This window comes from Citrus clementina, unplaced genomic scaffold (assembly GCF_000493195.1).
Source record: "Citrus clementina cultivar Clemenules unplaced genomic scaffold, Citrus_clementina_v1.0 scaffold_3, whole genome shotgun sequence".
Taxonomy (NCBI): Eukaryota; Viridiplantae; Streptophyta; class Magnoliopsida; order Sapindales; family Rutaceae; genus Citrus; species Citrus x clementina.
In genome coordinates this window covers 38,084,493-38,098,658 of record NW_006262339.1, presented here as the reverse complement: position 1 = coordinate 38,098,658, position 14,166 = coordinate 38,084,493, and the positions used below count along the sequence as shown (strand labels likewise).

The 14,166-nt window shown below is 33.5% G+C and overlaps 1 protein-coding gene and 1 long non-coding RNA gene across 7 annotated transcripts; both read left to right on the top strand.

Annotated features, from left to right (window-relative positions):
* Window positions 1–584: 584 nt before the first annotated feature.
* On the top strand, window positions 585–5,296 carry LOC18046046 (E3 ubiquitin-protein ligase RGLG4). Of its 2 annotated transcripts, none has more exons than XM_024186893.1 (11): window positions 585–827; window positions 1,027–1,111; window positions 1,761–1,904; window positions 2,008–2,121; window positions 2,330–2,427; window positions 2,518–2,555; window positions 2,682–2,787; window positions 2,889–3,004; window positions 3,254–3,362; window positions 4,852–4,908; window positions 4,995–5,296. In XM_024186893.1, exons 1-11 carry the CDS (start codon window positions 720–722, stop codon window positions 5,076–5,078), a joined length of 1,059 nt encoding a protein of 352 aa, XP_024042661.1. In that variant the 5' UTR covers window positions 585–719; the 3' UTR covers window positions 5,079–5,296. The 2 variants fall into 2 exon arrangements, with proteins under 2 accessions (XP_024042661.1, XP_006442987.1); XM_006442924.2 differs by having other exon boundaries at window positions 2,518–2,573.
* A 5,419-nt stretch (window positions 5,297–10,715) lies between these two features.
* Window positions 10,716–13,213, top strand: LOC18046045. 5 transcript variants are annotated; one of them, XR_002906603.1, is made up of 5 exons: window positions 10,716–11,083; window positions 11,864–12,056; window positions 12,154–12,206; window positions 12,663–12,707; window positions 12,982–13,213. It is a non-coding gene; the product is annotated as an uncharacterized LOC18046045 (long non-coding RNA). The 5 variants fall into 5 exon arrangements; XR_002906602.1 differs by having other exon boundaries at window positions 12,663–12,748; XR_002906601.1 differs by lacking the exon at window positions 10,716–11,083 and having other exon boundaries at window positions 11,090–12,056.
* The last annotated feature ends 953 nt before the right edge of the window (window positions 13,214–14,166 follow it).

Sequence of the window (14,166 nt, the reverse complement as noted above, 5' to 3'; positions counted from 1 at the left end):
ATTAATCTTAACATAAAAAAATGTGTTGTTTTGAGCAAGGGTATTTTAGTTATTTTGTTAGTCAATAAACAAATCTTAATTCCTAAGGATAAGAATACTAAAGTCAGTTCATTGAGAATGCGTAGATCCTTTCTATCTGAATATACCAAACTTTAGAGGAAAATTCTAAAATTACCCTTTTCACTTTTTAATACTTATTTTAACATTTAACATTAAATAAGTGTGGAGAGCGGAAGCCGGAAGAGAGCAAGACGACATTCTCTCTGTCTTGGCGACACTAAGCATTTTCTAAAATAATTAACATCCGTGCAAAAATTTTATTATCAACTGTCGTAATTAACATCCTTGCATGCAAGATTAACAAGCCGGAGGTGGGAAAGCTGGAGAATGGTGAGCTTCTGACGTAAAAGATACCAAACACAACCATTCATCAACCAATTACTCTTGTTGTCACGATGATTAGGTTATGACTGTGATTAACATTCAACACTGTAGAGATTCAAAATCCACTGCGGAACTAAAAAAATATATAATAATAATAATAAGAAGTAATGTGGATAATTTTTATTCATGTGAAGTGTCTATGTGTGTGTGTGTGTGTATATATACGTATGGAGAGAGAGTGAGGGGCAGAGTAACGCGTCTAGTCCTGCCTGGGGAAAAGTTAAAGGGTTCTTGCAGATCTAGCTGTCGCCGGTGCACAAATCCTCACAGTAATTATGGTTATTCCCAGCAACAATTGGCCATTTGCAGCTGCCGGAACAAGTCGTCGACAATCAAGTGTCGATTTTGCAGAACCACCAAGATTCGATGATGAGTTGCCGGAGGTAGCAGCCAACTAGCTAGAATAACTGTTTTTTTCTTTTTTTTTTGTCTTTTAAGTTCAGCATAATTGTTGTACAGAGGCAAAAAGATAGTAGAGGTTATTTAGTTTTTGGAATTTGTTAAATTAAATTTGTGTATATCCTCCCTTTTCATCACCCCTGCAGCATCAACATTAATTCTAATGTTTAATTTTGCTTTCAGGCACCAGCAGGCGTGAGAGATCCTAGTAAAGTCCGATACAAACTGATTTTTGGGATTGATTTCACTGCAAGCAATCTATGGGCTGGTAAGGATTGTTCGACTGAGTAGAACCATTTAAGAAACCAGCTTAGTCTTTGAGCATGTTCTTGGGTTTTAACAAAATTATGTTTGGTAACGGTTGTTTTTTCGCTTTCATTAATAAATTTCTCACTTTAGCAAGTTCGCTTGAAAGAAAGAAGAACAAAACACACACACATACATATATTGTGTCTTTCTGTAGGGAGGACGTTATTCATTAAAATAGAAAAAAGCACAAATTTCAATGCATTAAAAATATATTTTTTAAAATTTTTTTATTAATAATTAAAGTGAGAATATTCTCACTAAAGAATCAATATACACACACCCATACATTCCATATTGGTCATAGCACTCACACACCACACTTTTTTATAATCAATTTACCGAACATTTACAACTTCTGGTTATAGTTTAAGTCTATCAAATACCTTGATAAACTAATTTTCCTGAAAGCTGGTTATTTGAGAATTTTGATCTATAATTGATTGATCATTTGAACTCTGAAGCAATACCAATCAAACATGCCCTGGTAATGCACAACATTGTGACATAAGCTTTATGCATGATTATTTATATTCTTTTGAAATTGTTTGTCTTTGTTGTGTATATATTTATCTCCGTTGGAAGCCAATGCATTTATGTTGTTATTGAAGGAAAATTCTCATTCGAAAACGAAAGCCTTCACACCATTGTTGATGGTGACACCCTTAATCCATACCAGGAAGTTATCTATATCACTGGAAAGGAGCTGGTTCTCTTTGACGGTGACTGTATTCGTTGTTATGGTTTTGGTGATGGTAGGTTTAGATCCATGCACGTGTACAAACAGCTCAAATCATCTTCCAGTTTTCTTTTGCTTGTGGAAACAATCACTGATCATTCATTTCCTTCTGCTTACAGATACCACACGGGATGAGGGAGTGTTTAGTTTTCAAGAGAATGATTCCCCATGTCAGGGGTTTGAACACGTCTTGGAATGCTACAGAAAGAATGTTCCCAATGTGCAATATTTTGGTCAGCATTTTTCTCGTAACTCATCATGAAAACCAGATTTTCTTTTTTAAAAAGAAAAAGAAATATGCATGCTGTAATAAGGAAATAAATGTGTGCTTGTTGATTAAATAAGCTTAATTATTTACTGCCTTTGGATATGACATAGAGTTGATATATAATGTTTTTCTAAAAAACACACACACACACACACATATGTGATTGTTTTAAGGGCCAACCTCTTATGCGCCAATGGTTGAGGCTGCGGTAGACATTGTGGAAGAGAGTGGAGGCCTGCACCATGTATTGGTTATCATCACTAGTGGACAGGTTGAATCATAATTAAGCCACTTCTCTTTGTGTCTCACAAAGACACTCATTATTATCAATTTGCGGAATGTTTTGTTTTTGCATATGTAGGTTGCTACGGGGAGTCAACAAGAACAAGAAACAATAAGGTCTATTGTTGATGCAAGGTGTAGTTTTGGAATAGCCGAATAGAGCTTTTCATTAGCAGTGTCCATGGACTTGTTTATTTAATTGCTTGTCATCTATATATTATTGTTTCAATTTATTGTAAGCAGTTCATATCCACTTTCGATTGTTCTTGTTGGAGTCGGTGATGGACCTTGGGAAAGCATCCAGAAATTTCATGACAAGATCCCTGCACTCCAATTTGACAATTTTCATGTATAGCACCCAGTTTTAATGCCCTTTGATTTGCGTCAGGTTTTTTATTTTTTATTTTTTATTTTTCATATCAGGATTTTGAACTTAACTTTTTGTTGCAGTTTGTTAATTTTACTGCCATCATGTCAAAAACTACAACAACTGCTGAGAAAGCGAAGGATTTTGCTGCCGCTCTCATAAATGCCTCCATGGCAGCTGATGAACTTGGCATAATGAGGTAAGGTTCACCAATATTATTGATTCTACTACTTGGTGGACGCTAGATTCAATAATATTCTCAAAGATATAAATTTCGCATCTACGAATGAAGGTATCTCAATGACGGATGATTAATAGAGGATGTGGCCTTGACAAAACCTGATGATTTTTATGAAGCATTATTCTGTTTGAATCAATAGTGCTAGTGACATTGCTTATATCATGTGTTGATTGAATTTTTCTTATATTTTGTTGCATTGCACAAAAGTCGTATGACTGGAAGAGCAAAGAAAATAACTCCAAAACCTCCACCAGTTCTTTCTTCTCATTGTGCCCGGCAAATGGGACCTGTTTCAGCTGAAGTTGCAGAGGCCCAGGTATGATGTCGATCTTGCATCTTTTCCCTATATATTGTTAGGAGCTTAGAAAAGAAATGTGGTGCACCACGACTCTCTGCTTAAACTTCTATCCTAACATAGAATAAGCAACTCTACAACAAATCTCAAGCTAAAATAAGACTTACACTATTGATTCAGGAACTATGTAGAGTCCCTAGACTAAAAAATAATAATAAGAAAATAGAAAATCAATGTAGTATAGCCTATTTGTACAGGAATGGTAAAGGGGCGCATTCCATTTCCATGTATAGTTTATTTTTGTCCCCTTAAGTTTACATATTTACATTACAGTATATTGTAGCTTATGCTTTCCCCATCATGACTGCCTTAAATGAAAATCATTAATGATCTAACTGACTTGGTAAAGGGAGCAATTTTCCAAGTTGTTGATTGTGAGAGAATGGAAAGAAGTTTTGTACTCCAGTCTATGTTGTGTATTCAATGAAGTGGACCTTGTTTAAAATGGGCAATACAGGAAGTTTAATAAGGAAATTAAAGTGGATTTTATTGAAATAGGCAATACAAGAAGTTAAATAAGGAAATTAAGTAAATAGAATCATATCACAAATCTTGGAGATTCCATAATCATCTAGAATTAATCATAATCATAATCTTGGAGTTTCCATGCTGATTGCTATCTTGAGTTTTGAGGTTGAAAAATTGAAACTTGAAATTGGGGAAATCTTGATGCTTAAAACTTTAGGCTTGAAGTTTGAGACTTGTGCTTAAGAGCCTTGATTCTTCCTTTGACGCCTCCTCAATCTCAATATAACTATGAAAGCAGTAAGCTTGTTGAAATCTTGAAACTTGAGGTTGAAAATATGAAACTGGAGATAACTCAAAGCTTGAAACTTGAGGCTTGAGACTTGATTCATTCCTTTAAAGGAGCAAGCTTGCTGAAATCTTGAAACTTTAGGTCGGAAACTTGAAACTCGAGAAAACTTAAAGCACACTAATTGAAATTTACACAAGAGTGGATCTTGATGTGACTTAGATGGGTGTGGATAAAAGAGTGATAGGCTAATGGAACAAAGACTCTGAACCAATCCATGAATCAAGGATTTGAAAAATTGTCCTGTGTGAGTATGGGCGGCTGGAACTTTGATTGGCAAGTGGAAAGTTGGGATAGAACAACGTATGAATCTGTAGGTGCTGGAGGTGTCGTCAAAGACTACAAAGAAAAGGTGGGGCGTGAGCCCCATGCACTGGTGAGGATAGAAACAAAAATGACTTATGGACAGAGAGAACTAGTACAAAATCTCACCAGATGCTAGAGAGTGACGCCAAAGTAAAACTTTAACTTGGGCTTTGATACCATGTGAGGTGTTCTCTCTATATGTTTCACTCAATCTTCTTGGGTTGATTCTTTCTTTTAACGTTGACCTACTTTGTTTATAGTCTAAATGAATCAGCATATGTTGTCATGGTCCAAGTTTTCAGAAAACTGAAGCTCTTCTCTTGACTGCAGCGTTGCTGTATTTGCTGTGAAGACGAAAAGGACACGGCCTTTGAGTGTGGGCACATGGTATGCTGTAAACTTACAAGTACAAATGTTTGATTTCTTCTGTCCTTCTCAACATGTTATTTTGAGTAACATTAGCATTATTGCAGAGTTGTATAAAATGTGCATTGAGAATGCCACAATGTCCCTTTTGCCGCGAGGAGATCACCACCAGGCGCAGGGTGTATCCTTGATGACTCACTCGCAGGATCGATGATCAGTGCTTCTTGGTGGTTTTGGATATATATGTTGCATATTGATGCTCTAGGCTGCTTCACTGGCTAGAACTTTTGTGTTATATACTCGGTCAATTCGATGAAGATCACAACGCGAACTCTTGGGAATAAGTGATCATCGTGAAACATAACGTGGGATTAAATTTTGAAGTGATTATTTAAGAATTCGTCTGTCACAACAATCATCTCTTTATCTCTTTGATAACTGTTGTCTTTCTTACATCTTGTTTTCAGTTGGTCACATTGGATAACAAATTTTCCAAGTTTCAATAGCAGTACTCGCCGTCGAACTCCTACTACGCAAAATGAGACTGATTTCATTGAAGGAAAGTTACAAAATAAGTTGCAGAAGGGAGACAGAGATCAATTTGTGCATTCCCTATTGGAAAATACCAATTTGCACATTCCCTATTGGAAATCAATCGAAAGCCCCTTCGTTTCATTTTCATTTATTTCCAGACAACCGCAAGGCTGTTGCAAAGTTCTTAAAATTTGTCTACGGCTTCAGAACCATTAATTCTTCAACATGATATCAGGGTTTGGTTTCTAATAGAAACACGATATCAGGTTTTTGAAGGGTGGGAAGCCCAAATCAATTTTTTTTTAAAAAAAAAAAAAATCAAATTTGTTGAATTTAAGTTTGAATATTGAAACAAGCTCAGTAATGTAGTGGCCTGACTCATGTCTAAAACTTTCCAGCAACGTGTTAATTCCGCAAACGAAAAAGAAGAAAAATGAGGTACAATCAGAACAAGAACAAAAGGTAAGGTATTGTTATGTTTTCTTCTCATTTTTTTCGCCCTACCATTCGTTAAGGGGCGTTTCGGTATTCTTCATAAATAGGCATCAACGATCAATTCTGCAGATGTTCAAGAAATCATATGGACTGATACAGACATGATCACTTCCAAAATGACGGTAGAGCATCAGATTATTGCCACAGTACTGAAACTTGAAACCTTCTTCTGCTAGTGTTTTCTATTTGTCCTTTCGTTCTTCCGGCAATAACACTAACTGCTCCGAAGAGCAATTCAAGGCATTGACAAGGAAATATGATAACTACTTGCGACAGAAACTGTTCCCAAAAAGGCAAAAAAAAAAAAAAAAACCTAGGACATTGTCTTTCCATCTTTGCACCCAAATAAAAGATTGCCTAAACACATAACAGAACATTATAGGGTTCCCAGAAATTGTGTACAGCAACATCTTGTTATTCAAAACATTATATTCTTTGAGCATAATAACACATTAGATTCATATAATTTGATAAAATTACTTTCAGATGAACCAATTTCCAGCACTTCATTGTGAGGTTCTCAGTTAGGTACAATCGTGTTTGGTAACCATTAAAACATCCAACAAGCAAAAGTTTTGTAATTTATTCTCCCTTCAAATTGAATAACACTCCTGAGTGACATTTTAAGCAGATGTTCGAAGTCTGTAATTGAACCATTTCAAATGAGCAGAAAAGAATTAGTTACAAAAAAGAAGAACAAAGCTCAGAAAGAACATAACTAAACACATTTCCAGTTTACTTGTTAGTTTCACTTATCAAAATCACACTAAAAGCTCATATTTAGCCGATGCCTCCACTTTTCTGTTCTCAATAAAACTTACTGTGAAGCTAGAAGGTATTACAATTGTTTCAACAGTTTTGACAAGTGATGATAGGGAAGCATGACACAACTAGCTAGCAAGTGTAAATGATTTATGAGCTTTGAGTAGTGATTAACTTAAGATAGTTCTGTCTGGTACCAGTTCCACCATTAGGATTAGGATCGGTGCTCTGTCTAAGCAGTATCTCACCAACCAATAGGATCAAGTCCTTAACCCCGTCTCTAGCCGAAACCATAATTCAATAGTATCAAGGGCCTATTTCACATGCAAGCAAACAGCTTAAGCCGTCTAAATTTGACATATTACACTTTCGAGAATTCAGTACCACGAGCTTAAATTGTTGAAACTAATTTTGGGTTTATCTTTAACAGGTATGAACCATTGGTTGCAGTTCTCTTTACATGCAAGAAACAAACACATTATGCATCTGCAAATGATTTTTCAATTGAGGAAACCTAATCATACAAGAGGTTCAGTTATAATAGTTTCAATAACACAATAATTAAGAAGGCTCCATCCTAAAGGTCAGTAATACATAAGCTAACTTCAAGAAAGAAAGCTCCACGGACATACAATAATAAGCTGCACTGCACGTTAGCTAAGGACTAACGTCATGTAAAATCTCAAAACCAATTGCAAAGAATCCCCTCATGGGAAAACCTTTCCCCGCGTTAGGAACTAATATCTTTTTAATGTTTAATTAGATCGGAAAATCATTCAAATTAAGAACCGAAGCTCGTTACTTTTTGTTTCCCTATAATTGGAACCCTGGGGCTCTATCCATTTATTCACTCGACCCAACTCTTAATAATTATATTTATTTTGCTCCGCGCCAAGAATTCAAACTTGGTTTTATAGCGATTGAACAAGAATAAGCTATTCTCAAAATTATCCATTGATACGACATGCTGTTTTTTCCATTCATTCCTTTCAGGATCAGTCGCAGTCTTACAAACTCTTCCGAAGATTTGGACGAATTCTTTGCTTCATAGAAATGTGTAAAAGATGCTAGCCGTACTTAAAATCCGAGTACTCTACCGTTGAGTTAGCAACCCAAATAATTCGTATGGGTAGATAGAATCGGAATAAATAAATAAAAAAATGGAATATGCCGTGTAGACAACGCATACTGATAACCACACTAATAAATAAAATGTTAGCAGTAATAAGTAGACATGGTAATACCAGATGCAGCAATAAAGGAATAAGTGAATAATAGACAAGGACCAGTAAGAATCCTGTTATATAGCAGATGCCAAGAAAACATTGCATTTATGCACAGTAAGAAAACGCGAACCTATCATCATCCGAAGTAATTAGAACTCAACAATCAGCAAGACTTTTGGTTATTATTGCCTCTATTGACTGATGTAATCAGTCTCTTAGCAGTATTCCTTGCAAATTCCTAAAGCAAATCATTAGTGCAAACCCTTAATAACCCCAGATCAGAAAAGCTGGAGATCAGACTCTAGATGATTATTGTCTAAAAGACTTCAATAACTAAGAGCTTCTAAAGAGAATAAGGATTTAAGGTATCACTCTCCTCTTTATAAACACTTTAATCCCACGTACGCTTAAAAACCCAGCACCACCATTCATTTGGAGGAAAATGGAAGTAAACAAAAATTCCACTGTTGATCCACTTTGTAAAAAGGCATTTACAAACCATGCACGGCCAGAAAACCATATAGAATGCATTTTAATTAACCAAAAGAAGATATTAAAACGATAAGACAAAACACTAACAAACAGTGAACAACGAACAACAAACAACCAACAAACAAACCTAACACGTTTCATCTCAATCCAAAAACAAGTCGAAAAGGATCTCCATAAATCAGCCAATTTGTCAAGCTAAGCAGAAATGATAATATAGAGCCCTTAATTTTCATAAATGACTATTATATGTTTTGATTTAAACAACCTAAATAAATATACATATAGTAATAATAATAATAATAATAAATATCATAAGATACAAATAAAATATTACAATAAATATAATTAATAAAATAACTTGTATAATGAATTTTTTTAATATTAAGTTACTATTAATCTATCCTGATGGATTTATTAAAATCTACTAATCTAAAAATTGACTTTAAGATAGATATTAATACAAATATAATTAGAAAAGATATTGTAAATAAAACACTATAAATTTTTATAAATTGTTGTGAGTGTTAGGTATAACTATTTCAATAATCTATATTATACATCATACTTAAGATGTTGATTTTGTTGAAGTGTTATGTTATTAAACATTAAGCTTTGCATTTATAATGTGCTACAACTTTAATGTAAAATGTAATCATTACAAGAAAACAGGCAATAGATGACAGATAATTTATGACAGATTATAGGTATATCATAAAATTACAACAGAATTATGATAGAATTTTCAATATATCATAAATTTATGACAGGCTTTTTATATAAATATTTAATATCATGAATTTATGATGATTTTATGATAGAATTATTTTTTATCATGAAATTATGATAGAAATTTGATAGAAATTTATTCTATCAAAAAAGTATGATAGAAAAATGATTTTGACCACTTTTGACCCAAATTTTGAAATACTAACTAGGCAACCCAAGAGGGGGGGTGAATTGGGATTTTAAAAATTATCCTAGGCAAACCACACACAAATCCAATCTAATGCCTTAACAAATTCGAAAACAATAAATTCAATAAAAGCACAATAATAAATGAGTAAGGGAAGAGAAAGCAAACTCAAGGATTTTTACGTGGTTCAGCAATCCCCGCCTACGTCCACGCCTCCAAGCACACCGGGCTTGAGGATTTCACTAAGCTAGCCTCCCAAGGCTTCAAACGCTTACAATTGACTTCCAAGGTGTCAATGGACCTTTACAACAAGAGATTATCCCCAATCTCTTATCCCAAGTGTATCCCAACACTTACAACCTCTCAAGGATAAATATTACAAAAATGATTACAAATGAATCTCTCTCCCACAATGTGTTTGATCACAAGTGAAAGCTCAATGTGTGAATGAATAAGATGAATACAAAGATTTAAAGCTCAATGAAAGTTGTATTCTCAATATTTTACTCAATGATGATCGTTGGAAATCTTCTTGTTTGAATTGGATTGAGCTTATTTATAGTTGGAGCTGAAAACTAGCCGTTATTGACTTTCTGCACACTGTTGGATCGCCGTTTGACTGGTCAATATGACCGTTGGGCTGATTTTTCAAATTGTCGGATCGCCGTTAACTATATGTCGGATCGCCGTTTAGGTCCAGAGGCTACTGGTTGATATCGGCGAGCCGTTTATCACACATGTCGGTTCGCCGTTTAGGTCCAGAGACTAATCTTCAATTCTGTTAGATGTCGGCGAGCCGTTATCAAGATGTCGGATCGCCGTTTTCTACAGTAACTGCTACAGTGAAATATTTTCGAAATTTACAGTTTGACCCTAAAACTTTATAAAACTGTGTTACGGCCCAAAACGTTATAAAACTTTATAAATAGGTCCAATTTCAGAATTTCTAAGTAATGTTTTGTTAATCCTAAAACTTTATGAAATTATGGTATAACCCAAAATGCTATGACACTTTTCAAATAAGTCATTCTCCAAAATTTCAAGCAATACTTGTTTATTTCAAAATTTTCAAAATTCTTTCAATTAAACCATAAACTTTGAAGAACAACCAATTTCATAAAATCATTTTTCCATTAAATATAAAACATTTATAATGTGAAAATAATGATTTATTTAAAAAGAATATTAAATAATTTGAGCTTAAAAGATTAATCATTCTTAATCTTATTTGTTATCATCAAAATCAATATTATGGAAACATATATGTTAACAAATTTGATGTGTTATTTTATTAAAAAAAAAAAAGATGTGTTTTAATAATTAAAAAAATGCCACCAAAACGCTACCGTTTTAGCAACTTAAAGCTTGCTTTCTTTTTTCTAATTGTTAAACGTTAAAATGCTACTTAGAAATCAAAATCCCTAAACGCTACTTCTCTTCCTCCTTCTCGCCATTCACAAACCCTCTGTCTGAAACCCTTATTCTTGTCGTCCTTCTACCGTTCACAACTGCCGTTGCCATCATACTTGATTTCTTCTTGCTTAGTTTCAATTTGGCCTCTAATACCATCTGTCTCCTTCACTTTGTTTCACTCTGTCTCCTTGGCTCTTAGATCGGAATAGACGTTGACTCCTCCCTCCTCCCTGCCACCACCACTGTCCGTTCCTCCTCCTCCTCCGGTGGTTGCACTGATATTCTTGGCCGGAGTAACACCCCTTCCTTCTCTTATTTCAAAGACTGGAAGTTTAATTACGGAGCCGATCTAAAAGCCAAGGTGAGCCTTTTTCTTGTCATTTTCGTTTGGTTTGATTCATACCCTTTATGAGTTTTTGAAGATTAAATCTTTGATGGGTTTCTTTTTTGTTTTTGTATTTATTATATAGTAGACACATTATTTTGTTTTTTTCCTTTTTGTTTTTCTTTGTCTGGCATAAGTTATTTTCCTAAATTTTTGGACGATTGTAATTAGTGGGCCTGTTTCAGTTTTTGGATCTTGCTTCTTGAATATTCAAAGTTGCGTTTTCTTTCTTTTTTGTTTTGGTTGAAGAAATTTGATTATGTTTCACTTCTGTGATTAAGTTAAGTTTCTTCTATTAGCTTTATTTACTCCATAATTTCTTTTTTACTAAGTATTTGCAAATGAATATTCCATTTTACTGTCAATATTGTATTTTATTTTTGCTCTTTTTAACGTTTAGTCAATTATTCTCATCCATGGAGTTTTAAACGTTGGTATGTGCTTAAGCATTAAATGTAGATGTGGAATGGAAGTGTGCTGATGTACAACATATTTTAATGATATACCTCATACATGAAACATAATTTTCTAAGGAAATTCTTAAATTTACTTGTAGAATGAGTTATGATTCATAAATCTAGAGTACGTAGTAATTGATGTCCCTGAATGTAATGGAGTTCAATAGAAATTATACTGCATGCTGAGGAGTTTTTAAATCAGGCTGTGATCAATGACGTTACTTTGTTTTTTTTCCCACTCAATAGAGAGATTTAGAATCTGTTTCTTTTGGATCATTTTAAATTTGCTAAATTTCAGGTATTGGCACCAATTCATGTACTCTTCCTATTGGTTTGACCTTGTCTAGATATGTATTACAACAAGCACTTTTGCTGGCCTTGAATAGACCATATGCAGGATCACAAGGTTATTGGTATTTCTAATTTTTTTCCTTTTTGTGGAGGGGAAGGCTACCTCTCCTGCTGTATCTAAAGTCTTTGAGTCAATTTCGGTGAGATCTGCTTCCTCAATTGCTTGTAATAATTAGGACTTTTCACTTTTGTTTTTCAAATATCCATAGCCATGAACTATAACTTATATGTTTGCAGGGGGTAAAAGTTATAAACAGAACAAGAGAACTAGAGGAACAACCAGTCAAAAGGTCAGTGTATACTGATATTCGATTTAAATGGTCAATGTTGATAGAGATTAGTTATTTTTATTTTTAATTATGCAAAGTTTTATCCAATTTCTAATTGTTTCAACTAAGATGCAACACACTTTGTTTTGAGTTTCTTATGTGCATACACAGAGTTTTAAAACTGTGATGTAAATGTGAAGAGTTTATGGCATTAGGTTGGGGGTGAGGGGTTTAAATTTTGTTGCAAGGTCATTCAGTTTTGTTTGTTTATTACCTGAGATAGCTGCTGTAAGGTGTACCTAGCAATATTGATATGGTAGTCTTCCTTAATTATGTGATTGGATCAGTACTTATTACACGAATAAAATCCCATTAGTATATTTTGGTGCAAAAAGAATTTCACACTCTTTATTTTGATGGTCCCTTTGCATTGTCACATTGACATGAACGATAATCATGCAATATAATTTGTTTCAGGAGAGTAGTATTGAGTGAGATGATATCAGGGAGCCTTTCATTGAGGTAGGATCTCTCTTTTGGTTGCTTCCCATGCTTCTGGCTAGGTAAACAGATAAATAAATGTAATATCAGTCATTGTAGGCTTGTTTATTAAAGGCTTCACAAGTTTTTTCTAATATGATTATCATCTGGAACTTTTCTAGACATTCTTGGATGGTTGCATCTTAACACAAGCACACAACATTCCTAATTGTTGATTTATCATGTTGTCACATGTCTCGATGTTTAAGAAGAACTATGACCATCTTCCTAAAGATGTTTACTTTGGAAACTATAGGGAAGCAGCCCGCAATAATCTGCAGTTGCAGCATAAAAACAGTACTGGGTATATGGCCGGAATTACAATGCTGTTGGAAGATGGTGGTTTGCTAGGTACGAGTTAGAGTGTTGATGGATATGTGGTAGTTGGAGTATTGCCACAGGAAGAGGGTAGTATTACTGCTGGAATTTGAATATTATGTATTGGTGGTGATGACATTGGATATATAATAGATGTATTTATTTTGAAATTAGTTTGTTGGATTGAATGGATGTTAATTAATATTAATTGTTTTTAGTTTTTTTGACAATATTCATTTCTATTAATTAATTAAATTTGTAAACAAGAATTCATAAATAAATTATAATCATAATACAATTTTTTTAAAAAAATATATAGCTTTATGACGGGAAATACCCATCATAAAATCTGTCATAAAAAATATCCAGCCAAAATTGAATAATAAATTTACAAATGGCAATTTAATTTCCCGTCAAAATTTAAAAAAAAAAATGGGGCAAAATTTCTAAAAAAAATTTAAATTTTGAATTAATTATTTTTTCACATTAAAATATTATGTGACGAATATATGATTATAAAATGCCATCATGAATTTATGACGGAAAATATTCTGTCATAAGTTAATGACAATGACATAGATGACGGCTTTTATGACAGTTATTTTCCGTCATCTATTGTATGTTTTCTTGTAGTGAATAAAAAATATAAAGACATTTTTTAGTAGTCAATTGTATTGTAATATGATCAAATTACGACAAAGTTATCATATTTTCACTGTTGAATATGCATATGATTCTTATTGAATACAAAGGTGCATAATTATTGATATCATAGTTTCATCATCATCATCTTGCATCCATTTAAAAAAAATGGAAATATAGACCTAAAATAAGCTAATGGAGGAAAACCAACAGACCTGAAAAGTTGTTCCATAAATTTAAGTCTATGGTGATACTTATTTCTAGGTTGACACTCCAAGTAACTTAGGGCATGTTCAGTATCATTTTGTAGCCCTTATTTTCATTTTCATTTTTAATAGTACATGTGTAATATATGTTCGGCGAGCCTAAACCTTAAATCAAATTATAAAATGTATTAAACATAATCTATTTGACAGTAACAAAAGTTAAAACATGTTAAGCACATTTTCTGTAAATTACAAAATGAATTATAAAATAAATT

Bases quoted from the DNA above. Each gene is read 5' to 3' on its own strand.
- LOC18046046 (XM_006442924.2), top strand. From the start codon at position 720: ATGGTTATTCCCAGCAACAATTGGCCATTTGCAGCTGCCGGAACAAGT. The intron at 1,112-1,760 runs GTAAGGATTGTT...TTGTTATTGAAG, and splicing joins TGCAAGCAATCTATGGGCTG to GAAAATTCTCATTCGAAAAC. The intron at 2,574-2,681 runs GTGTAGTTTTGG...TATTGTAAGCAG, and splicing joins AGGTCTATTGTTGATGCAAG to TTCATATCCACTTTCGATTG.